The 24385-nt window shown below is 42.3% G+C and overlaps 1 protein-coding gene across 1 annotated transcript; it reads left to right on the top strand.

Moving 5' to 3' along the window:
• Positions 1-401: 401 nt before the first annotated feature.
• sppl3 (signal peptide peptidase 3) lies at positions 402-24271 on the top strand. Its single transcript, XM_080510377.1, has 11 exons — positions 402-645; positions 13404-13481; positions 17316-17407; positions 17587-17706; positions 17932-18010; positions 19173-19285; positions 20585-20691; positions 21385-21548; positions 22488-22666; positions 22799-22908; positions 24138-24271. The coding sequence occupies exons 1-11, from the start codon at positions 620-622 to the stop codon at positions 24207-24209; spliced, it is 1140 nt and encodes a 379-aa protein (XP_080366503.1). The 5' UTR covers positions 402-619; the 3' UTR covers positions 24210-24271.
• The last annotated feature ends 114 nt before the right edge of the window (positions 24272-24385 follow it).

Here is a 24385-nt window from a genome sequence, read left to right as displayed (position 1 = left end):
TGATTCCAGGCACTTTATCCGCTGCTGGATGTGATAGGCTGCGCCGCCGCCAGCTGAAGGGAAACCGTCTCAGTGCACGTCCTACTTGTAAACCTCCACAGCGGGGCGATTTTGCGCGTTCCCGTGGACTCTCTCTCGCCATAGAAAACAAAGCTGAGCGTCTTCCATAACAGCTAGGGGTGCAGACCTGAGGAATATCCGAATTTACCCTGGATACGTCGCGCTGAATATGGATTTACAGTGGGTGTAGCATCGTCGGGAGAACCGAGCCTTCTCGGCTGGGGTGACGGCAGGACATTAACGAAACCGACGAAAAATAACATCTGTGCGTGTTGGGGGTTTTTTTGGTTGTTTTTTTTTTCTCCCTTTTCTCGGGGTGCTTTGTCTTGTCCACCTAACGATAGCAAACCATCATTCCCGTTTCAATCGCGAGAGATTCAGCTAGTGACTTACTAGCTGCCGCCGGAATGTATCACCATGTTGTCACCTAAAAGAAACTGCTAAGGGCGTCGGATTGTGAAGGAAAAGCAGAGAAGCTCCCCCCGGGTCCCAGCGGGTTGTACACCGGGACCTGAATCCGTGTTAGCCACAGCCGCGGAGCCCACTGTTTTTCGGCGCTATGGCGGAGCAGGGCTACTCATCCTGGTGAGTGCGCACAAGAACGCCGCCGACTACTCGGAGCTACCAGACGTTAGCTCCTATTGCTCACTGCCCAGCCTGGGGCTGCAATTTCCTCATTAAACCAAATGAATTGTATCTCTGTCGATCCACCCAAATGTGCCCCCTGGCCCCGTGTTGAGTGTTTCGGGTGCATTTATACTCGACTCCAGAGCAGAAATCCTGCAGATCCAGATATTTTACTGCTAACGGCTTAGCCTAGCTGCAGGTTAGCCGTAGCCGCGGCTAATCGGTAGCACCAGCTGATGCTTCGGTCAAATCCAACGCTGCTATTGTGAGGCGATGCTAAAGCAGCTAGCTGCCCCGCACTCGCTTTGAAAAAGCACATCGGGTTTCGACTTGTTCTCTACCCGTCGATATGGCCGCTTGTTGCACAGTTTAAACAACAACAAAAAAACAGCATTGCATGACAATGTCAAGCGGCTTCGTTGACGTTAGCCGTGCCAGTGAATTAGCCGATTAGCTGGTTAGCATTCGTCGTCGACCCGCTGCTCACAATAACAAAAGGTTCAAGCCGTGGAGGGCTTAAACAGCATCGCATGTCACGAATTACCGGCGTCCGTGTGGCGACAAAGCGCCAGGTTATCACAAGTTGCTTATTTGGATTCGTGAGGTGTTCACGCTTTCAGGCAGTGGGGGAGACATTTGAGGGGATCGAGCTTGTTCAAGGCTCGGAGATGCTGTGGTCAGTGAAATGCGCTGTCTCCGTGAATAAAATGACCACCTAGTTAAGGCCTGGCAAATTATTCCAGAATGAATTATGCTTGGCTCACCAGGGGGGGAGGTTGTCTCATTAGGAGAGCAACAGCATCTTGGTGTAAGTAGTACAACGTAATGAGTCTTTAAGATTAGATCAGGTTCATTGAATGGCAGGGGTCCACGCTTGCTTCTTCTCAAACTCTTTTTCAGTTCCAGTCCGATTCAAACCCAGGATCCAGGGAGAGAGTAAACATACCACAGAATGAAATTATGTCCATTGATACAGCGAAAACAGTAACTAAACGCTGTGTCTTGCAGTATAAAATACCACCCCATTGAAACAACTGCTGTAGTGTTTCCCAAGTAGAACCGAAACTGATTTCATTGTAGCTTATTAAACCAGCAAATGATGGGAAAAGTCACTGTATGCATAATTTTCATTCCACAGTGATGACTTATGTTATTGTTATGAAGCTGGCCTTTTCTTTATGTGGTGTGCACTTTGTTCATAATTTGTATTTCCCCATTACGTTATACGCCCCAAGAAAGTCCTTCAGTCAATTATTTGTATGTTGTAATTAAACTTGTATGTTTAAGGTCAGTCAGCTAAAACTTGTCATACAGCTGTAACCACAGTTAATTTTCACTACTGTTTTGCCAGTGGAGTGGCTTTGTGTTATTGTCGTATAAACATTCACAATGCTTTGTGATCAGAGTAGAAGGAGTAAAGCTCAATCATTTTCAAATTTCATTTCTGTGTTGATGTTAGGTGAAGCCCAAATAACCAATAGATTATGAACATCTTTACTGATCACCTCACTCATTCATAATGCTATTTAAAGTTTAGGTTTTTTTTAAATCGTATTTGCATTTTGCCAGTAGAGAGAATTGTGTTTAATGACATCTAGTTGTACTGTCGATATTCAGCATGTTGCTAACAGCAGCATTTTCTAAAACTAAACAAACTGACAGGCTTGAATGGAAAAATCCATCTTCTGGGTTTAGCGCATTTCCCCGCCATGCTTTTTTATTTATAGAAGTTTGAATGGTGTTGGCTTGGAGGGGGGGATGGTGTTTTTTAAATGCTAAATGTGAGGACTGAACTTTTAATGGAAAACACTTACAGAGTGATTTTATTTCTTATGTATTGGCAGTAGTGTCATATAAATTTAAAGTGAAGATGGAGACTACTTTTAGTTTGTTGCCAATAACAACTATGAAAAGTCTTGATGATCAGCTTCGAACCAAAACACAGCAGATCCCATAGAAATCATGAGTTATACGTCTCTTTCTCTCGATACATTCGACATGTATTCTGCCTGTGTTGGATCAATTTAATATGCAGATTTCATGCTACAGTTTGGTCATTCTGTTTCACAAATCCGAAGTCTATGAGCTTCACCAGACCTATTTATATAGTTTTTATTATCACTAATATTGGGTGATGATTTGGGAGCTGCTTTTGTTTGTTGTAGCTTTTACTTGGTCTGATTAACGTAGCAGGCTGAGCATCTGGTTTGACCTCGCAGCTTTGCCGGGTCATCCCACTGTACAGATGGCCTTTACACCCGGCTGAGAGCTGATCGCCGCTCAAGTCTCATCATCCCCAGATGTGGTCAATCCAATCGATTCCCATCGGGTGGCATTTACCCCCGTTAATGTGTGGCTTCCTGTGTCAGGACAGAATAGACAGATTATCAATGACCAATCAAACCCAATCTAAAGCCTTCGAAAGCTGTGCTTTCAAGCAGCTTGACAATAGGTTTAAGATGTGTAACTTCCAGTATTGAAGCAGTACTAAACATGCCTTCCACGGTTTAATGATTGTCCGCTAAGCAAGCGGGAGCATGTCTTCAAAATTAGGATTTTGTCAAAGCTGCGCTCCAGAAATAGATGAAATTAGATCATTACTGGCATCGATGAGCAAGTGAGGCAGAATAACTTTTAGAACTATTGCAAATCTCATTTAAATGTCAAAACAGGAGCTCCTAAAATATGAAATCGGGATCGAACGGATAATTCCTACTCAGCCTTTGAGATCATATAGTGATTACGAATATAGTTGTTAGCAGACTGGTGTTTATTGTGATTTTAAAAGGTTGTTGATGTGACAGAATCTTACAGTGGTGTTTCCTGTTCATACCATCATTGTCATGTTGGCAAACCGCAACCTGTCTGAGCCGCTATGTTTTCTGTATTTTAAAAGGATGGATTTGTTTTTCTGCTCGCACAGATCACATCAGCGTCTGCAAACACGAGTCTTTGTTGGTATTCTTTGCTCCCACCTTTATCACTGCTGTACAGGAGATGCTGCTGTAGTCGGCGTCACACCTTCAAAAGTGTAATGTTACGCTTGAAAGCACAAATAGACACTTGCAGCAGTGACATGTATTGTACATAAAGCTACCTGCTCTGCTCTTTGTGTATTTATTAAAAAAAAAAAAAGCCTGATTGTATTTCTATACAGGCAATATTTAAGCAGCGACAGCTTTAAACAGTCTATGTTTTTTTTTGTATTTGGAGTCAGACCTCTAATAACAGTGAGTGTAAAAAAACATCTGGTGGGGGAATATTTGCCAGTTGTGTTGTGCACCATTAGTTTTATAGCGACTGTAAAGCAACATGTATAAATTGCTTACAAGTAAGCCCTGCAGGAACTCCCTGCTTTAATGTCTGATCCTGACGACGTCGCGGTTAAAAGTTTGCCGTCTTGTTAGGTGCAGATATCTTCTGTGTGAGCCATCTGTTGAGGCTGCCCTCTGGTTTCTCTTCCTCACTTTTAAGTTTTGCAGCTGTCAGGCTGCACACTTTATATAGAACTTTTCAACCTTTTTTTTGTTTGTTTTGTGTCTGTGATCACGTAAGTCGGACTTCCTGAAGCAGAAAAACTGATGATCACAAAATGTTAGGTAAGAGCGAGACTTTGCAGTTGCAAGGCTTTTGTTTTTTTTCCTACATGTGGTGCAACGTCTTTGAATTTGAGGTGACAAATATGAAAACACCACCACTATTATCGAGGAAAGCTTTTAATTTATCATAGAGTCCAACATTTTTGTTTTTTTGTTTTTTTTTCTTTTTAACCATAGCAGTTTGAATTTGACTTGGGGCCCAAACAAGGACACAGTGTGGTGTTGTTCTACATCAAGTGTGAGGATCTGGAAAGTATTCATAGCACATTTCCTAGTTTGAAAATGTCACAAGAGGTGATTGGCAGTACCTTTTTTGGGACACATCCTCTTTTTTTTGTTTTCGGTGCTGCTGTTAGTACAGGCAGTACAGGGATTTAAGAATTTGGTGAATAGCTGCAGTACGTGCTGATACAGCCACTGGCTCACTGCGATGTGTGTGGGAATAACCACATGTGGCATTGAGTCGTCTCCGTGCCCTTAACATTTATTGTCTTTTCGAGAAAAAAAACATGACTAAACAGTTGTATAAAGAGTGGTGAAAAGGACGGGGTGCACAATTGATGAACTGTCTACTTTGATCATGAATCAAGAGTCGCCTTTAGACATTTTGGAGATGGAATGATTTTTGCCAGCCATACATTATTTGGGAGATGTCTCATTACAATGTAAAAGTCTCTGATGTTGTGCCATTGCTCGTTTAGGTGGCAGAGAGGGACAAGTGATCTCTCTGTCAATGCCTTCTCGCAGATTTGTCATCATACAGAGGCTGAAAGCTCGAATACTCTGAAGTTCAGTATAACAGACGCTCACACATTTAGAGAGTGTCTTCATGATCGTTAGCCTGTCTTGTGTTCAGACAGGAAAGAGGAGTGGGTTTAGTTCCAGAAGCGCCAAAGCATGGCGTTCAACTTGAGCTTGAACAACAAGCCGTGGCAACAAATGCCACATCTTTGTGACACATGGACAACCACAACATCACCAAGTTTCACAGCCAGAGTCAATTAAAAGTCGGTCAACACAGAACACGCATAAACCACAGTTACCTTGTTGTTTGCTTTGTTTTGGGGTTTTTTTCTGCATGAAGGCTGTGGATGTCATATCTGTCCAACTGAGTGAAGAAAATCTGCCCTGCTGTGTTGATGCAGGCAAGATTATACCAATTTTACTTCCTCAATTGTTTCATTGATTTTCACCCATTAATAAATTATTCTGATGTTGATCTCCAATGTCAAATTAGTTTGTTTTGGCACGATTGGAAGCCAGTCATTGGCTGGCAGTGATACACCTTCACCTGGGTATTGCTGACAAATTGACTGAATGTGAAAACTCCATTCAATTTGATCTTGAGTGGACCCAGACCACAATTGACAGCTTAATCTAAAAATGACCACAACGCTAAATGTTCTCCCCCTCCTCCCCAAACACGAATAAATGCATGAATAATTAATTATTTGATGTGATTTTTATAAGACTTTAAAAAGTTGCCATTTTGTCTGCTGGTTTGAAATAAGTGTTCAAAAAACCTTCGGCCCTGTTCACTGCACGAAAGGATTTATTGCATTTCATTGCAACAAATCACTCAAATTTGTCCTTTTCTGCCCGTTCAAATTTGTGAAAACGTTCGAAAAGCTCGATGCAACAGTTTCTCTTCACATTAATGTTGGCCTGGTACAGTTTCTGCAGCCTTCATACTCTGAAGGGTATCGGGGAACACATTTTATTTGAGAACTGCTATTCTTGATAAAACAGTGGCGGCTTTTATATGTGACTATAAAAGTTGCACACCATCACCTTGCTTGCACAGTCACAAATATTGTGATTATTTTAATATTACTCTTATTTGTTTTGGCAGATATCTATGCAGATTGCCCAAATGTATTGTTTATTTGGTCATGCATGACTGTTTAAAGGGCGATGCTTTGTTTTGGTTGACAGCAAATGTTACATAAAAGCGAATGATTTACATAACGCACATCAAAGTCTTCATGTCAGTAGGACAGCAGAATAAAAAAGCTAATTCCACCTCAGGATTGACTCATTTAATCCTCTGTAACACAAATTGATCCCCATGCGATGCTTTTACCAGCATTATCCCAGCACATGACTATTTCATTTACATCTCGTTCCTCATGATTCACCAATGGTGATCTCTGTTTAACTCGTCACTGCCCCTTGTTTCTGTTGCTTTAAAAACTGTTTAATCTGGGTGTTATACTTATGACTGTGGTTTTAGTTTGTTCCACTGTATTCATTATATCTTCTGTACCTGGACAAAGGGATTCATCATCAAATACAATTCCTCTTACAGTCAGACTTCAGCTGCTGTCCACGCTGAATCCACCAAGTACCCCCAATGTACATTGGAATATTATTTTAAACAATGTCCAATAGGTGAATCAAATATGTTTGTGTCAGCAAATGACAGTTGCAGGTCATTACTGCGACCGTCCATAAATACCTCCGTGGTAAAGAATTTAACAAGAAAGGCATTCTCTGTCAGGTAACCTGGTTATTAGGATCTAATCCCCAAATCCTATTATTAAGACCATCTACAGTACACTCTACTTTAGTCCTGGCTTTCTTAGACACTGTCTAATCAACTAATCATTCACATGACCTAAAAAGTAGCTGGTGCTACTAAAAGCCCCGTCTTATTAAAAAAAAAAAAAAAACTTAATGGACACTTGTGTCGAGCATTTAAGCAGCCATTGTACATTTCAGGTCCCTCGGCGCTTTGCAGCCAGTCCGACTGCATCTTGTGCACATTGACCTCTTCCTATCTGGCAGATTACTAAAGCACCTGTTCTCTCCACCCTGAGCAGAAGCACCACCAAGATTATCCTTCACAACTTAAAAGCCCAATTAGTTGCAATTTGGAGGGACAAAGCAGTCTGACCCAGCTCAAATTTCCAAGCAGAGGCTTCCACTCGTGGTGTTCATGTGCTCAGGAGAAAAAAAATGAACGGAACGATTAAATCTTGATCTCAGTTCTGATAGGTGTGACCAGCAGCTGGTGTGGCTCTTCCTCACCTCCCAAAATGTCATCAAACATTGTGCTGGAGGCCATCCTTGTGACTCTGAGCTCGAGCACAAGGCCATCTAATTCTAACACGACAAACTGAGCCTGCTCTCTATGCGACTCTCTCCTTGTTTCCGTCCAGTATGTTTTCCGAGTTGAATCACACAATAGAAACTATGACACAAGGTGTAAACAGGACTGCAGTGCAAGTAGTGTTTTTGTTCTTGATGGATTTAATCCATTGCTTCCATGTTTGGCTCAGAAAGTGGAGGCGAGTCAGTAGATTCCTGATTGGGAGGCCCTACACTCGGTAGCTTTTGTAAACTCAGTAGACGTTTTGTCCACATGTTTTCTTCATTGAAGCTTCAGAAAGAAATAATGGTGAGGGGAAAAAAGTTTCAAACGATGTCGGAGCTCTTTGTAAAGGCATATCTGATTAATTCTGAACAGAACGGTTTTGAAACTAGTTCTCTCCCCCCCCCCCCCCCCCCCCCCAAGTATTCATGTAAAAATGACTACGTGACACGAGTCAAAGTGTGCATTGTGTGAGTTTCGCTATCGACGTGCAAGACTTGGCAACCCTGCTTTACTTTGATCTTATGAAAGAAATTATTTTATTGCATATGCACAGTATTCAAGTGAGATTTATCCTCTGCATTAATCCATTGTGAAGGGTCAATAACTTTGCCGGGCCATAGAGCACTCAGGAGTATTGGGGCTTTGCCCCAGGCCCCCCCCCCCCAGGGGAGGAGAGGAGGGTGGAGCCGAGCGGTGGCTTTCACTATCCCACCAGAATCTCCTTCTGGTAAAGGAATTCGGTCCAGCAATCTACCAGCCACAATCTTGCATCTTTAACCTTAAGCTACTGTCCTAAAGAAGAAATTCCTTTGTCAAATACACACTTGTGTATTGTGATTTGTCCTGAAAGGGCAGTGGGGAGTTCTCCGGGAAGCATTTGGAATTCCGGGGTCTTGCTCAAAGGGCCCACAGTGGTGGCGGTTTCGGGTGAAGGACAAAATACCTTCACTGGGTGTTTGTTTGGTCTCCTAGTGAACTAGCTTTAATCACTCAAGAGGATATGAGTTTTATCCTCATCACCCCCTGTGGTAAAAAAATATTTCAGCAGATGGGGATATACATAGACGAGGGGGGAAGGGGGATATCCCCTTCGCCTACTCAGCGAATCGCACCCCGTGCTAAGCGATCATGGTTTTAATTTTGAAAAATGGATCAGCCTTTGCGTCACAGACGGATATTATTATGAGGATACTCACGCTTCAGTATCTGCAGTTTAAAGTGGCAAAAATTGTAAAAACTCTTCATTGTGGCCTGGCGACATGGCCCTTAGTGGTCAAGTCATGCATGCAACTGGTTTGATGGAGCCCGGTATTGGAATTGTGTTATTGAAAACCTAGTCTGTCAGCGAACAAGGACGTCTTATGGCACTTTGGGCCGCCATCCAGGCCTCAACAGTCCGGGATTGTATTTTGTTTTTAAATGTTCCATTCATCTATCTCACCCATGTTCTTACAGGCTTCTGTTCACAGAATTTAGACGAACCAGTTCGATGCTAGAATATGAATTAGGCACCGTGGTAGATTAAACTAGCTGTGGAGCTGCGAGCGGTGTTGACAGTGACGCAGTGACATCATTAGCGTCAGTGTATCAAAGAAGGTCAGTCTCTTCACCACTTCATGTGCGAAGCCAAGCTGCTACTAAGACATGTAACCCCTGTGTGTTAAAAGCAAAGAAAAAGCTGAACAGGGTGCAATTGTTGTGTGGCACCTGTGTTGTTGGACATTGATTGTGACCTACATCTCGGATCAAGTGGACTTTAGTTCACTGTAATGTGAAGTTTCTGTAAAGCTGAATCAGACTGAGTGTTTCACAGTGGGCATTAGGCAGCAGTCTGCATTGGAACAAACGAGACCAGGTGAAAGCTTCACGAGGCAGTATTGTCCCGGTGTCCTCATTCCACATTGAACTACATGTTACCTCAACAACCTGTAATAATTTATTTCTCACTCACTCAATGAATGAAAAGGACAGATGATTTGGCTCTCTTTTTTTTTTTTTTTTTTTTTAATACCCACTGCATCACAATGAAATCTGTGAGTTCCTGCATCAGAGGCGCTCCAGAATGAAAAATGATTTGACGTGCTGAGTCTTTTCATGCTGAGCTTTTCTATCAGGACTGGAGGGGAAGACTGGCCAAGCCCAGCAATACTCAAACAGAATGCACTGCATACCCGCTGAAATACAGATTTTAATTGCAGTGCCTGATAATTTCACCCATGAGAAATGGCACCTACTTTAGAACCCTGTTAGACCACTTCAAATGAAATAACCTTTTTATTAGATTTTTCTTTTTTTTTTTTTCTTTCTTTCTTTTTTTTTTTGTTGGAGGCATGCGCCTGCCTCGTTGCTCTGTATGTTGTAATAGAATGAAGTGTGAGCATTCACCTTATGCAGTTTGATGTCCTTGTGAACCACAGATTATGTTGTCAAGACTTGGCAGTCTTACCAGTTTTACCACCAGTGTTACTTTGGAAAGGAATGACTTCTTCAGTCTTACCAACTGAAATTTATGTTCACATACTTTAAGATGAACCAGAGACCTTTAATGTAAGGTCTGTTGCTCGTCTGAACTCGCGGTATTGTTGGCGATCAAATCGTAACTGTTGGTGTATCTATAGGGTTTCATAAGTCCCATCTCTTTACAAGACAATATTACATTGAGTTGAAATATTACATTGAGTTCCTCTTTTTACGTAGTTGAGAATTGAGGGTTTTATTCTCTCCAGTTACGGACAATTTCCATCATGATAAACCACACATTCAACTTTTTTATAAGAATTATCTGTAAAAAAATGGCTAAATGTAGCTCTAAAGCTTTGCAGAGGTAGACAGATAATTAGATCACGTAACGAAAGTGTGCGTTCCTCATCTCTCGCCAGAGTTTAATGGGAGAAAGACAGGTCTGACTGCACCTCTCCATCGAAGGCAAGCGTGTCACAATGCCAACCCTTGTCTTTGTGTCAGGAACAGGCCCGCGTTATAGTTAAAGTTGCATGTCAAGTCACGGCTGTGTCAAGGTCCCAGATAATTATTTTGGGAACAATCTGATGCTCAGACAAAGCGCCTCGTCCATGAGTTACAAGGCAGATTACATATATTTGTCTGGGGGGAAAAAACCGCTGGGTTTATTTCACGCTGAAAGGCTCGGGATTACTTGTGTATGAAAGGTTGGGATTAGACTGCATCCAAAACCAAATCAGACTGTCAGCACACTGTCTGATTAACAAGATGGAATGGAGCTGGATGGACGCAGTTTGGAAGCCACACTCCTCAGTCAAGACGGTGCAGTAAATCTGTCTTTGTTCACAAATAAAATGCCAGTCCCCTTCACTGACTTGTATTCATTTTTAAGCGCTCCCATGAGCAGAGGCGGCTGTGCCTTTTGTCCTTGATCACACTTGTTGTTATTTTGTCTTGTCCTTTACCCCAAAACTAAAATACATCCTCTGTGTGTTTTATGCACATGAAGGTCAGATGGTCGTGTTGGTCGAATGGCAGCTTTTCGGCAAGCTCCAAAGGATAACTTGGAACAATCCCACTAAGGGTGATTTTAAGTCGGCGGCCATGTCCACCCCATTGAACACTTATCAGCCACCGTAGATTTGATTGTGTGTTAGTCGAGTACATCAACGCAATCAGGCAGCGCCAGCGTGAGTCAATCAGCACTAACAACTCCTCCATTGATGCCTTTCCCAGCTCCAACCGTCGTCGTCAGACCAAGCCGGTAGAAGCCCATCTAGGCATTGTCAGAAAATTATAGGTTGAAAGTATTGATGACATGATCATATTGTATCTCTCACAATAAGTCGTTTTTTTTTTTTTTTTTTTTTTCAGCCCTCGTTTAACCTGTGTGGCGGGTATGTCTTTACACAACCTTAAAAAAATGGCATTCGCAAAACATGTGGCTGAACCTGATAGATTTGCAGAGTCTGTGATAAGTGAACAGCACAATTGGGAGAGACTGGCGGGGCTGTTCCGGGTTGTAATTGTAACCGTTGTGATTTGTGGGGTGGGGTCAGCCTTATTAAAGAATTATAAAAGTGGCCTTGTGTCTAAGCCTTACCTTACCTTACCTAGGACTTTGTCTTTTCAGTTGAGATGCGTTGTACTGAAAGCAACACATCTGCATTCTCGTGTTCTGATCGCCTTTAAAGCTCCCCGTGTTTGTTTTTCAGCTTTCTCAGATAATAATGTTTGTATATAAATTTTGGCTTTGGTGTGAATGAACTTGGGCAGAATCAGATCTTAACCTTTTTTTCATGAGCGTGTTGCAGTCGATATGCGACGTCACACTCGTGTATGACAACTAATACGCCTGTTTGATCTGTAGTTTAGTTTATTTTGAATGTCGTGCTCGCATTCATATCTATAATCAATACCTGCTTTCCCTCCAAAGTTTGCTTTTTTTATTTAAAGAAATCTCATTCAGATTTTACTATCAAACACTCCTTTCGTTGCTGCTTTGTTGTCAGCAGTACTATGCCCAGTAATCTCGGGGGGACTGAATATTTCATGTATCATGCAGCCTCAGAGCGTTGTGCAGTGATACATCTTGCATTCGGCTTTCACATTGTTTCTGTGTGTCGTCACCGAAAAAGATTTTTCAAGTTTTGAATATCATCGCACAGGCCAGATCGAGCCCTTTTGAGTGTCTTCCATACAAAGCTAATTTCATTACTACTTTTGTTTAAATCTCATTTCATATAAGTTTTCCTTTAACTCCTAGTATGAGATTTCCACCGAACATTTCCGTTTGGGTTGTAAAGTTTAGTGATGGAAGATCCATGCTTTTTTTTTTTTTTTTTTTTGTGGAAAATGTGTCAAAGACGGCCACAAACTCAGACTATGTGCTGACTGTTGTGGCCACGCCAAATTTAAAATAACTCACTTAAATGACGGTTTAGTGCCCGTCTGTTTTTCATATTGTCCTTCAGAATCGTAGCATAAAAAGTATAAATGGTCGAGGTTGACTTTTCGCTCATGTTTGTGCTTCTCTATGGGTGTGCACCCTCCAGCAGAGCAGATTATAGAGTAGAATCCAGAAACGAAACCACCTTTATTTCCAAAGAAAGCGACATTTACACAATTTACCTCATTTGAACAGTTTCAGGGGTGGGTTTTTTCTGCCCTTCTAATTTGTCATATTTGACGTTTGTATTCTTTCTTTTTATTTGACTTCTGAAAGTGAATGTGATTAAAGACAGGTTCCTCCTGTATCCTCTCAATCTCATGTCTTCAGATGGGACCCCAACCAAAACAACAAATCTACTTGTTTGTGGTTGTTTTTTTTTTTTGTTTTGTTTTTTAACCTTGGCTTGGATCAGCAGAGTGGTGCTGCGCTGAACTGATTAATTAAAGGTCGGGGTAAATAGTCACAGTCGCCACATTAGAAGTCAGCTGACCAGCTTTAATGTAACTTAAGATGTGCTTTAGATTCAACACAGGTGTTAAAGCAGCAGATTTATGTGGAGTGGAGTGAAGTGTTTGCGTCTTTTCAAATGATTGTTTATTGTGGAGCTCGTTTACCCCAGCTGTTCAGGATTTATTTAGAGTAAATGTCCTTTATGTAGCGGTAAACACTACGACTTGTGACACTCGTATATTATATTGTACCTAAGAAGATAGTTATTATAAAAACGGTTCTTTTATTGTATTTAAACCTTTTACTGGGGCACTTCTGAAATCCATGGGAATTTGTGATATTTCAATCAACTTGACGAACAAAAATGTGTTGGAAAGTGACCAAATGTCTACACAATTCACAATTTATAGAATCCTCTCAGTGGGTTAGAGGTGTGACGCAAATTCTGTTACAGATTGTAGATACACTATTGAATCGAAGTGTTGCCTCACTGGATTTTGAGTCACTTGCACGAGATAAAAATGCTTTCTGAAGTTATCCAACGAGATTACTTGTTCAATAAAGATGGAGAGATTATATGAGTCTTTAACTTTCATTTCGATCCTATAGCGTGTTATGCTGTGTAATACAAGTCTTCTTTCTCCTCCTTCCCCTCTAGGGCGTACTCCTTAGTCGACTCCAGCCAGGTGTCCACCTTCCTCATCTCCATCCTTCTCATCGTCTATGGCAGCTTCAGGTGAGTCTGAGAAGTCAAGATTGCAGACACTGGCTTGCAGGGCATGCTGATCACCGTTGACAACAACACCCGACATGTTGCTCTGAAGGATGGTTCATTATTTTTTTTGAAGCAGCCTTATTTGTAGGCTCCAGGAAGTCAGAACCCCCCCCCCCCCCCCCCAATATATATTATTTACTCATACCCAGTGCCCATGTATGGCTGTGTCTCAGCTGGTTCGATCCCAAACTTGCCTTATATTGAAAAGTGGTCAGGCAGCTCCAAAGGCAAAACTTCCTCCCAATTATGCGCGAGTACATCTTACCAGATTTGATGTCACAGCAGTATCAACATTCACACAACTCAAAAGGCGTGAGGGAAAAAGCTCGGTGATTGTTGTGGTTGGGGAACCAAGGACAGTCTGGTCAAATGGGACCTTGTGGCAAACCCCAATGGCTTTATTTGGACCAGGTTTTCAAGTAAACGTTTGCTGCATTTTGACAACCGTGTCATTTTTAGTGGTTAAAAACTGCTTGGATAGTGTAATAGTTCATAGTGACACCTCAGTCTGAAACGTTTGACACATGGACTACGATTTGAGGCAGTAACTTTTCTCCCCATGTATGAGTAGATAAAATAACAATGTTGGAGTTCAGTGTGAATTTAACAGTGCTTATTCAACAATTTTTAACATTTAAAAAAATGCCTAGTTCACATCCACTGCAGTATTGCCAAGTTAAGGTGAGCCGCTGCACTCAAGTATTGTGTGAACTGAATGCAAATTGCCCCGTGTTTCCACCGAGAGGGGCAATTCGCTCTATGGAAAATGTATCTAGTATTCACCGAAACTATGTCAAGCTGTACGGAGAAGCTCGACCCAGAATGGAAGTTGCCACACAAAATCACATAAATCGATCCGGTATCACGACGTGTCGCGTTGCACTTCATTACTGCAGCATTGTTTCATACCTGGTGGCCAGAGGCAGAGTTCAGAAGTAGAAAAGCACAAAGGGTGAAAACACTGTCCCACTTCTGAAGTGCTGCCGGTCACAAACTGCAGACGCACATGTGATGGGGAAAAAATTATGAACAACAAATCCCAGTTTCAGCTGGGGTAAATTAGAGGCAAGAGAAAGAGCACTGGTATTTAGAAGAACTCTTTTCAAAGCAGCGGGACATTTAAGTGCTTCTGTTAATCACAAACCATATTGTTTTTGCAAAACTCTGCATATTTACATGATATCACATGGCAGCAGTCACCACTGATGTGTGTGTGTGTGTCAGTTTGATGCTGTAACAGATTGTGGAAAGCGTGTTGGGACTGCTAAAAGAAGGCACATGTGTCAAAGTAAAGTCTAAAGTGAAAGAAATCTGTCACATAAGAATGTGGGGGGTTTTTTTCCCAGTAATTTATGTTTTGATTTATCACATTTCATTAGAGTTTTAATATCACACCTTCGTCTCAGAGACCAGGCTCATTTGAGAGATGTTTTATGTTTTTCTCATCCACCTCTTATTGGACATAAATGACTAAATCAATATGGTGTGTGTCTCATAGACAGTCAGCTGTGTTTCTGCATTGACATGTGAGTGGACTTATCAGCCGTTCACATACGAAGAGGTAAATACCATGTTAACCAAACAGCGTTGTATGCATAAGACGTAACTCGGTAAGGGAGAATTCATGGCCCTTATGAGATGTTGGTCAATATTTGAAACTGATCAGATCAATTCAATTGAAGTCTTTCGGCTGTGAAGCTTCTTCTGTCTTGAAACATATATTTTAGTATTGGACATTTGTGAAAACTCTCTGATTGATAGCTTGACGTTTTTGTTTTTTTTCCCCTTTTATCTGGGAAATCATCTTTAGAACATTAATGTCAAATTAATATGTTTCCCCAGGATAATCCGAGTGAGCCGTTTCCTTTCAGGGTTCAGTGTAGAGTCACTTAGTCGGTGACTTTCCTTTCCTCCGGGATATTTGTTAAAAGACTGTTGCATCAAGATCATCTTGACTGACTCCCATCAGGTCCTGGGCGGTTTTGTGCAGATCGTAGGTTATAACTTGGGCCTGAGTTGTAGTTTGATCACTTCTTCCCGCTTTGTGAACTTTGTGAGGAGCGTATGCTAAACTCTCAGATTAATGGCCCATTTCCTCAAATTCTTTACAGATGCTGCTTGATTTGGGAATGCCCAAGTCCACTGTAGCTATTTCAAGGGCAAATAATCCACGGCATGGTTCAGAAATGTAATCATTTCTTAATTATTCACAGACCTGTGTTGAGTCTGACAAGAACTAAAACAATCAGATTGCCATCTCGTATTCCCTTGAAGGAATGTTTTCACTTTGCTACGCTTTCCGGGAGGATCTGCCTTTCTTTCTTCAGAGATCCTGCATCTTCACTACAATAAAGCTGACACGCCAGCTTTCCGGCCCGAAATGAAGGAACGTACACAATGTCACCTGCTGCGGTGGTTAATATTTGTTTCTGGCACGTAGATCCTCTTAGAAATCCCCTTCTTGTCCTAATAATGACCTGCATGATAACTGTTTTTTTCTTCTTCTTTTTTTTTTACATTGATAGCATTCTGTCTTTTAATCAGTAAAATACAGACTCTTTTTTTTTTTTTTTTTTTGCCTGGACCCGACCCCCGACCCCCAAAAACGCCTTTAGCAAAGTCTGTAGACCCTGTTTCTCATTTCCCAGATTATTACAGCGAAGCCAAACACTGAACACACCCACTTCAGCTAAAAAGCAGCAGTACATGAAAAGCAATGGGTACTTTTCACCACTTTGCTCTAGATTTGTGTCTCTGCATAATCTCTAACTTTGTGAAGGTTCCGAGCAGCCGAGAAGTCCTGGACCCTTCTAGTGCGGCACGCCTGTCCTCTTGTTAGTGATAAGTAAATAACAACATAACCGCTTCTCCAGGCGTAAGTGACACTACCGAGTTCCTCTTATCCATGGCTTTTGGGTACAAACACAACAAGCTGAAAGGATCAATTCTGAGTCATTGTCTTTGGTTCATTGGCTTATATTAACAAAAACACAAAACACCATTACCTCATTAACTTAAGACCTGGTTTTAGCCACTCAGTAGTGCTAGTCACTTTCCTTTGCTTTGGGATCAAAACTAACACGACTGAGGCAAACATGCTCATAAGAACAAAGACGCACACTGAGGTATTTGCATTGATTTCAGTAGTAAAGCCGCGTGAGAGAATTTCAATTTTCATTGGCATTGTTTGCATATAAAAATGATATCTGATGGAAATGCGCTCTGGTTCTCAGCCATAGAAAATAATAAACTCTGCTGTGTTTAGAGCTGTACATTATAAAATGGATATGTGATAATGTGGTTTGGTATTGCAATGATGATGATTTGCATAAATACATAAGTAGATTGTGAGCTTGTCTTTGTACCTTGCTCACTTTTTTTTTTTTTTTTCATTTTATTTGGAAATCTGGTAATTGCACATTTTCTGTAATATCCATATTGCACAGGTTGATATTGCAATAACTTCTGCAGCCTTGGCCATATGTGTGAAATTTGAACTGGTAATGCACATGCCTTTTAAGTGGGAGTTTGGCTTTTTCAAAAGGCGCCCCCTAGTGGTGATTTCCACACCAGGGGAACGCATCCATCCTTAATGTGGCCCAGGTTGGATTTGCAGTCTATTTTTACATGTGCTGAAAGTGCTGTCTGCAGTCTGATCACCTAAAACACAATTTAATGCAAGATGGGGAAAAAAAAATTTTTGTTCACTTTTCTCAAGTGCACACGCTTCTGAGACCCTAATTCATGAAGCCTATATAACACAGTGGCCTTTGGTTTCCTCCCTCTGTCCCGCAGGTCATTAAACATGGACTGTGAGAACCAGGAGAAGGATAAAGATGGCAACCCCTCAACAACAGGGTCTTTCAATAACAGTAACACAAACAACAGTAAGTGGCGAAATTACCACGACGGTTAATGTCGTCACGACCCCCAGCGCAATTACCGAGGCCGTTTGACGAGTCCTTCTTTTCCCCACGTTTATAATCACATATTTCTATGTGCATACATGCATGGCTGTATCCACGTGTGTGACTGAACCTCCTTTCCTTTTCGTTTGTTTTTTCAGGCATTCAGACCATAGACTCCACACAGGCCCTCTTTCTGCCCATAGGAGCCTCTGTGTCCCTGCTAGTCATGTTCTTCTTCTTTGACTCGGTACAGGTGGTCTTCACCATCTGCACTGCAGGTAAGTACAGCGCGCCGCGCCGCAGCTCTACCACTACCTATATGGCGTTCACAGTTCTATTCACTTGTTGATCACTGGAGAAGGCTTTTTTTCCCCCCCTTAGGGTTAATTATTGAAACTGAACATCATTATTTGCCCAATTGACGTGACGGAAACAACAGGAACAAACCGTGGCGCTGGATTAGGCTTCAGGGTCTCACTGCTGTGTTTTGTTCCTCTCCGCAGTACTTGCAACAATTGCATTTGCATTCCTCTTGTTGCCAATGTGCCAGTATCTGACCAGGCCGTGCTCGCCACAGAACAAGTAAGGAGATACCGCCGATTCTTTCTCTCCGCAAATATTGTGTAAACCGCACGATGTTTTGCCGTTTCACATCCAGTCAGATAGCGCAGCACTGCCCATTCAACCATTTACGCATCCATCAATCATTCGGAACACAGCGGGGCAACGGTCTGCCCCAGCTGACAACGGGTGAAGGGTAGGCTACGTCTGGACCGGGCGAACACCGAAGAGACACGCACTCGCACCGAAAGTCATTTAAATGAAACTCGCAAACCTGTTTTTGGAGGATGGAATGAAGTATGAAATGTATATCCTTATGCCATGCAATTATATGGAGACAAACACAACTGCTTCCACACACCTATAATCAATTCAGAGACGCTGGAGAAAACCGACACGGGGGGTGGGGGGGGACCTGCAGTATCTTGCTGAGGAGAGACTTTTAACCAATAAACATGCTTTATTGCATGATGGAGACCCATCAGCGTTATCTTGAGGAGTTGATGACACTTTCTATTTTGTACAACCACTCTTTTGTTGTGTTATTGCTTAACAAAATGTCAGGGTTTACTCAAAAGTCATCTGGTTCAAAGGTCCTGGGCGTTCCAGTCTGAAGTAAAGCAGCATGCACAGACTCACCAGTAACATCCTCTCGACGTGCACACCCTCCTATCTTATCCCAGTAAATCTCTCTCTGCTTTAAAGAGCCAATAATAGCTCCACCTCCTACTAAAACCCCCCCTTTCTGCTCAGTGTTTTACTTTGTTGGCTTTTTAGTGGTATCTCGGTGCTGCTAGTAAAACAAAGAAAGTATTAAAGCTGTAGTTTGCATGTTTGCCATTCATGTGTCGTGGGCACCGTCTCAAATCCTGCAAGCGATGCTTGCTTAAACAAATCCAGATGTGCGCACGTGTGTGTATGTCACTGTTCTATGGGAGGCGGGAGTCGCACAAACAACCCCCCACAGGAACAAGAAGACAAACGCTTGATTGAATACTACTCGAGCTGGGTCCGATCAAACAATCAAATGGTGTTTTAATTTCGCAGGTTGTTATTCTCTCTACTTCGCCACCTGAACGCGGGCACATTTTTCACTCTGAGCGATGAAACGCATCGGCCGGCGATGGATTCCATGATGTGATTTTAATGTGTATCGTCTGCACGTCGTGACCCTCTGTTTTAGGATTTCGTTCGGCTGCTGTGGGCGTTTCACTCTGGCCGAGCTCCTGTCCTTCTCCCTCTCCGTCATGTTGGTGCTCATCTGGGTGCTGACCGGACACTGGCTTCTGATGGACGGTGCGTTTTCCCCGGCATGACCCGACTCTAATATCACTGCTTTCACAGCATTTTTATATAATTTTTTTTTTATTCTACACAATTCAATGCATAATTTGCTTCAAGGCTTATAGGGGGGGAAAGTACAGATAAGACGAGTTTCTGTGAAGTGAAAGGTGGTGCAGGGATCATACCGTCAAAGTATGAAGGGAAAAATGTTTAAAATGTGTGAAAAGTAGCACATTTTTCAACCTTAAATGGAAACATGAGGGTTTTTTTTAATTCATATTATGGCTGCTTACTAGCCTCGAGTGTAGAATATAGTTCAAGCTATATATTAGCACGAACTAATAGAAAATTCCGTTTTCATCGTCCTGCTGAAGCAGGAAATACAGGAACGACTCGGTGAACAGACTTTGGTTATCTTCAGGTTGTCGCAGCAGCCCCGCTGCAATGCCGACAGTGGAATACTCAGTCGTGTTCGTCAGGCTCTTGTTTAAAACCTTTAAGATGACTGGTATTCATAAAAAGGTAATGACAGACTGAGGAAACGGAGAACAGTCTTCCGTATTCATTTCCAGCAGGCCGACTGAGTAATGGGGAAATTGCATCCATGATGAAAGTGCAATTTCTTCAAACAGTTTAAAAAAAAAAAGTGTGAATGAAACCATATTATAGCAACTTAATTTCATGTTTATAGCTTTTTTTTATTGTTTTGTTCTTTTAACAACCTCTTTTGATGTTATTTCATTGTGCTGTGTTTAGTCTGATTTTTGTTCTTAGAGATAACTTGTTTATCTTCATTTTATTTTAGTTGGCTGACATTGAGCCATTTGTTTTTAATTCGTTCTTACCCACCGTTATATTATCTCATTCAGCGTGATCTGTTTTTGTACCATCAGTGTTGTCTTTGTTATTTTCACTTTTTCTTGTCATTTGTATTAGTAAAGGTGTTTTTTGTTTGCTTTTATTACACTTCATTCTGATAATAACCTTTATTTTCTCTTTTATACAATGCTTCATTCTTTTCCCCCCTCATTCTTGTCATTTTTGTTTTGGTTTTATTCAATTTGTTCGTTTTGTCTGTGAAGCACTTTGAGATGCATCGACTTGCATGATAGGCGCTCTGCAAATATAGTTTGAAATGCTGGTCGATTGAACCAACAACAGCTTCATTCATGAGGTCATTGATTTGCGTGAAAATCTCTAAATGTTTTAAACAACCTACAAGTCAGTTGAAGTGAATTACTTGTCCGTGAAGTCGGCCCGCCGCTTCGGGTCATTCCCCTCCACCAAACGTGTCGTTTTCTCCCTCTGCAGCTTTAGCCATGGGTTTGTGCGTCGCCATGATCGCCTTCGTGCGGCTCCCCAGTCTGAAGGTGTCCTGCCTGCTGCTGTCGGGCCTGCTCATTTATGATGTGTTCTGGGTAAGAAACACGGCCAGGCCGGAACTTTAAACCCGCTTTCACGGGCGAATAGCAAGAAGAACGTGGAGCGAACAAGACGTGGCGAATGTCTCACTTTCCACAAAGTAATAACGATTCGGCCTCTATATTCAAATCTTTGCGTCCTTTAAATTGAGCAGCACTGAGTTTCAACTTTAGAAACTCACAAGAGAAGCAACTGCAGTGAAATGTTTAGACGCTAAGTGGCTGAAATGAAGCTGCGCTGTAAAGGACGATCTGTCTCCATTAGCCAGACCTCAGATGAAGATTATTTCCTTTGAGAAATTAAAAGCATTTAAGCTCTTATCTTCACCCGGCAGCCTGCGAGCACATCACCTCCTTCATTGTAATTCCCCCTCCGATAACTGTTTGTGTCCTCTGTTAGATTAGAAAAGACAAACAACACTTATTTTCAATAAATTAATTTTTTGTGATTTTAGAGCTGGTGTATTGAAAGCACAAAGCTCATTTCGCACACTGATAATGAGAAGTGAATTCACAGTCATTTGGACTGAATGCCAAACGAGTTATGCAATTATATCATCCAGTTTCGCTCCGAAAAGTAAACAAGACAGTTTTCTTGCCACCTTTATGTGTTTTTATTTCCATAATCTGTCATAATTTGTCATTCTGGTGAAATGTGAAGTCTGACTTGTTTGTTTTTTGCCCTTTCAGGTGTTTTTCTCAGCCTACATCTTCAATAGTAATGTGATGGTTAAAGTTGCCACCCAGCCTGCTGAAAATCCCATAGACGTTCTGTCCAGGAAGCTCCACCTGGGGCCAGGGATGGGCCGCGACGTACCCCGCCTCTCCTTACCGGGCAAACTGGTCTTTCCCAGGTAACACTGGCAGTAATGGTGGCTTTCAACCTGGTGAAAAGCTGCGGATAACATTTAGTGTTTGAAATTTCAAGGGATGATTTCCTCTCCCCCCCCAAAAAAAAAACGTCTGATTCATCCGTGCTGAACGTAAGAATGTATTTTTAGGATAAAAGAAATATGAAAGCTTGAGGTTACTTAGTTTCTTGTCCTCGACTTTATTTTATGATACCTGGTAACAGCAGCAACATGTACAAACACTATAACCTGGTTATCAGCAGCACAGTCCGAAGCCTTTTCTTTTTTTTTTGATTCACACACAGTTGAAGCTGACATTTATCATTGTTGTAAGACTTCCTGTTACGAAACGATCTTTTTCTCTGCTGTCACCGTCTTTAGCGGAAGTTATTCTGGGTGTTTTCACACTTGTTAGTGCAGACTCAGGTGCAATATTGTGTAACTGGCCAAGAGCGCCATGCGGCAAAGACCCCCTCCGTTTCCCCCACGGAAACACTCTGCTGGTCAAAACCCCAATTTTTTTTTTTTCTTTTTCTTTGCACACTTAATATTTCTGAGCTTTTTGTTTTGACACGACACCTTCGCAGAGTGACTGAAGCCACTCTGTATGAAGGCTTTACTGAACCACCGCAGGCTCCGAAGAGCTGTTGATCATTACACGTTGATTAATCAAGTTCAGCGTTTGCTCACAGCCGGACAAAAGCAGGTGTGAGAGGCGCCCCGTCAGGTTTTCCCGTTTTATCGCCACAAGGGCTGCTTTTTTTTTTTTACTGGTTCGACTTTTTTTATGTTCCCATACGACCTTCAGCCCCCTTTTTCAGGAAAGAAGCCATTAAAACACAAATGCTTCACATGGAAACTGAAGCCCCCTGCTCTGACAGCCTCCACCTCCACCCAGCTGTGGCGTCTCACCGTCGTCCTGTTCGTTTGTGTCCCCCTCAGTTCCACGGGAAGTCACTTCTCCATGCTGGGAATAGGAGACATCGTGATGCCGGGGCTGCTCTTGTGCTTCGTCCTGCGTTACGACAATTATAAGAAGCAAGCGAGCGGGGAGGTCCCGGGGCCCGGTCGCATGCAGCGCGTCTCCTATTTCCACTGCACTCTCATCGGATACTTTGTGGGTAAGCGACCGACCCGGCGGCCCGGGCGGATGTAAAAGTCTTGGTGTTTAATCGTTTGTCGGTGACGGCGGAGGTTAAACTCTTAAAGCTTCAATAGGTGAAAATGTCAGTCACGTTTTTCTATTTTTCCAGGTCTGCTGACCGCGACTGTGGCGTCCAGGATCCACCGCGCTGCTCAGCCCGCACTGCTGTACCTGGTGCCGTTCACCCTGCTGCCTCTGCTCACTATGGCCTACCTGAAGGTACGCACCCCGCATGAGGCAGAATCGGGTCATTTGTTTGCAAGAGATGACAGTTTAGTTGTCTTTTTTGTTTTTTGTTTTTTGCTGAACTCAGCAGAAAAACAAAGGTCAAGGACAAGTGTAGATTTTTCTTCTGGGACAATTACAAGTAAAGTTTAAAATGATACAGTAGGACTGATCAATTTATCTTTTTTTATTTCATCATTACTGCACCACAGAATTCTACTTGGCGTACTCATAAGTAAGGAACATTTTAATGCAAGTAGTCAGTTTTGAAAACGCAATGGATTTGGAAAGTTCGTCACATTAACACATCACACTGCACGTTTCCTCTACCAAGGTTTCTCTGTCCTGGGGGGGGGGGGATTTTTCAAATGTGTCTTGTAAAATATTTATAGTATTTCCAGAATAATCTTTCTGAGCATGCGTCTACAAGTTTGAAACAAGATGTTAAAGGAGGAAGAAATTAAAGTAGCACATTTGTGATTTTCTGAAGAACGTTATGCTTTCCTGTCTTAAGTGGTGGGTGAAGATTCAGGCTGAAACTGATGGAGACTATAAATGTGTCGGTGTAATGGTCATAAATCAGTTATTTATAATGGCCTCGTGTCGTTTCAATATTCTGTAAACATTTGGCTCATACTGGTGAAACAACGTTCAAATTAAAATACAGTAATAGGGAAAATCGGTCAAAAACAGATATAACTTTGTCTCGCATAGGAGGAACTGCACGTATTATTTGTGGCGACATCTCACACTCTGAAGGCCGCCACACGGCCATCAGTACGAAAGATGGCTGGATGGCTGTAAATCACTGGTCCTATGTCTCGGTGAGACCAGATCTAGGAAGGCCGTTGTCACGGTCTTGCCACCAAAGACAACCTGTGATTAAAAAAAAAAAAAAAAAAAAAAAAATTCAGTGTCAGATATTTGGGGTGATCGTGACATCTGCTTACGAGAAATGATGGCCAATTTCATATTTACGAGCGCGAATCTCCCAATGTCTGAATGCAGCACGAGACAATACTGGAGTGGTAAAAGACGCCAACCTGTGAACTTGTAAGATTGTTAATATCGTCTGCAGGAGCCTTCAGGCCCCGAAAGTAGAGTTGCTGTGTACCGTGAAGCAGCCATGGTCTTTAATGGTAGATAAAATGTTAGCGACGGCGGGCGTCCTCTCCCTTGGCCTCCCGTCTCGTGTCTGATGGAGTGTTGGTGGTGTCTCACAGGGGGATTTGCGGCGCATGTGGTCCGAGCCCTTCCACACCAAGACCAGCAGCTCTCGCTTCCTGGAGGTATGATGCACCCTGGGATCAAGGACCGGTGCGGCGGGGAAGACTGCAAATCTTTTTTCCCCCTCTCGCGAGAGGGAAGGAGAGAGAGAGAGAGAGAGGGCGCACTCACAGTGAGGCCATGTCGTCATCACTCGTTCATGCTTTCCACCAAATCTTCTGTGACAAACCCTCAGAAGGACACC

This window comes from Blennius ocellaris (assembly GCF_963422515.1).
Source record: "Blennius ocellaris genome assembly, chromosome: 15".
NCBI classification, from domain to species: Eukaryota; Metazoa; Chordata; class Actinopteri; order Blenniiformes; family Blenniidae; genus Blennius; species Blennius ocellaris.
This window is presented reverse-complemented; position numbering and strand designations above follow the sequence as displayed.

Excerpts from the sequence above, each read along its gene's own strand:
- sppl3 (XM_080510377.1), top strand. The coding sequence starts at position 620 with ATGGCGGAGCAGGGCTACTCATCCTG. Across the intron at positions 646-13,403 it reads GAGCAGGGCTACTCATCCTG|GGCGTACTCCTTAGTCGACT; the intron begins GTGAGTGCGCAC and ends CTTCCCCTCTAG. Across the intron at positions 13,482-17,315 it reads ATCGTCTATGGCAGCTTCAG|GTCATTAAACATGGACTGTG; the intron begins GTGAGTCTGAGA and ends TCTGTCCCGCAG.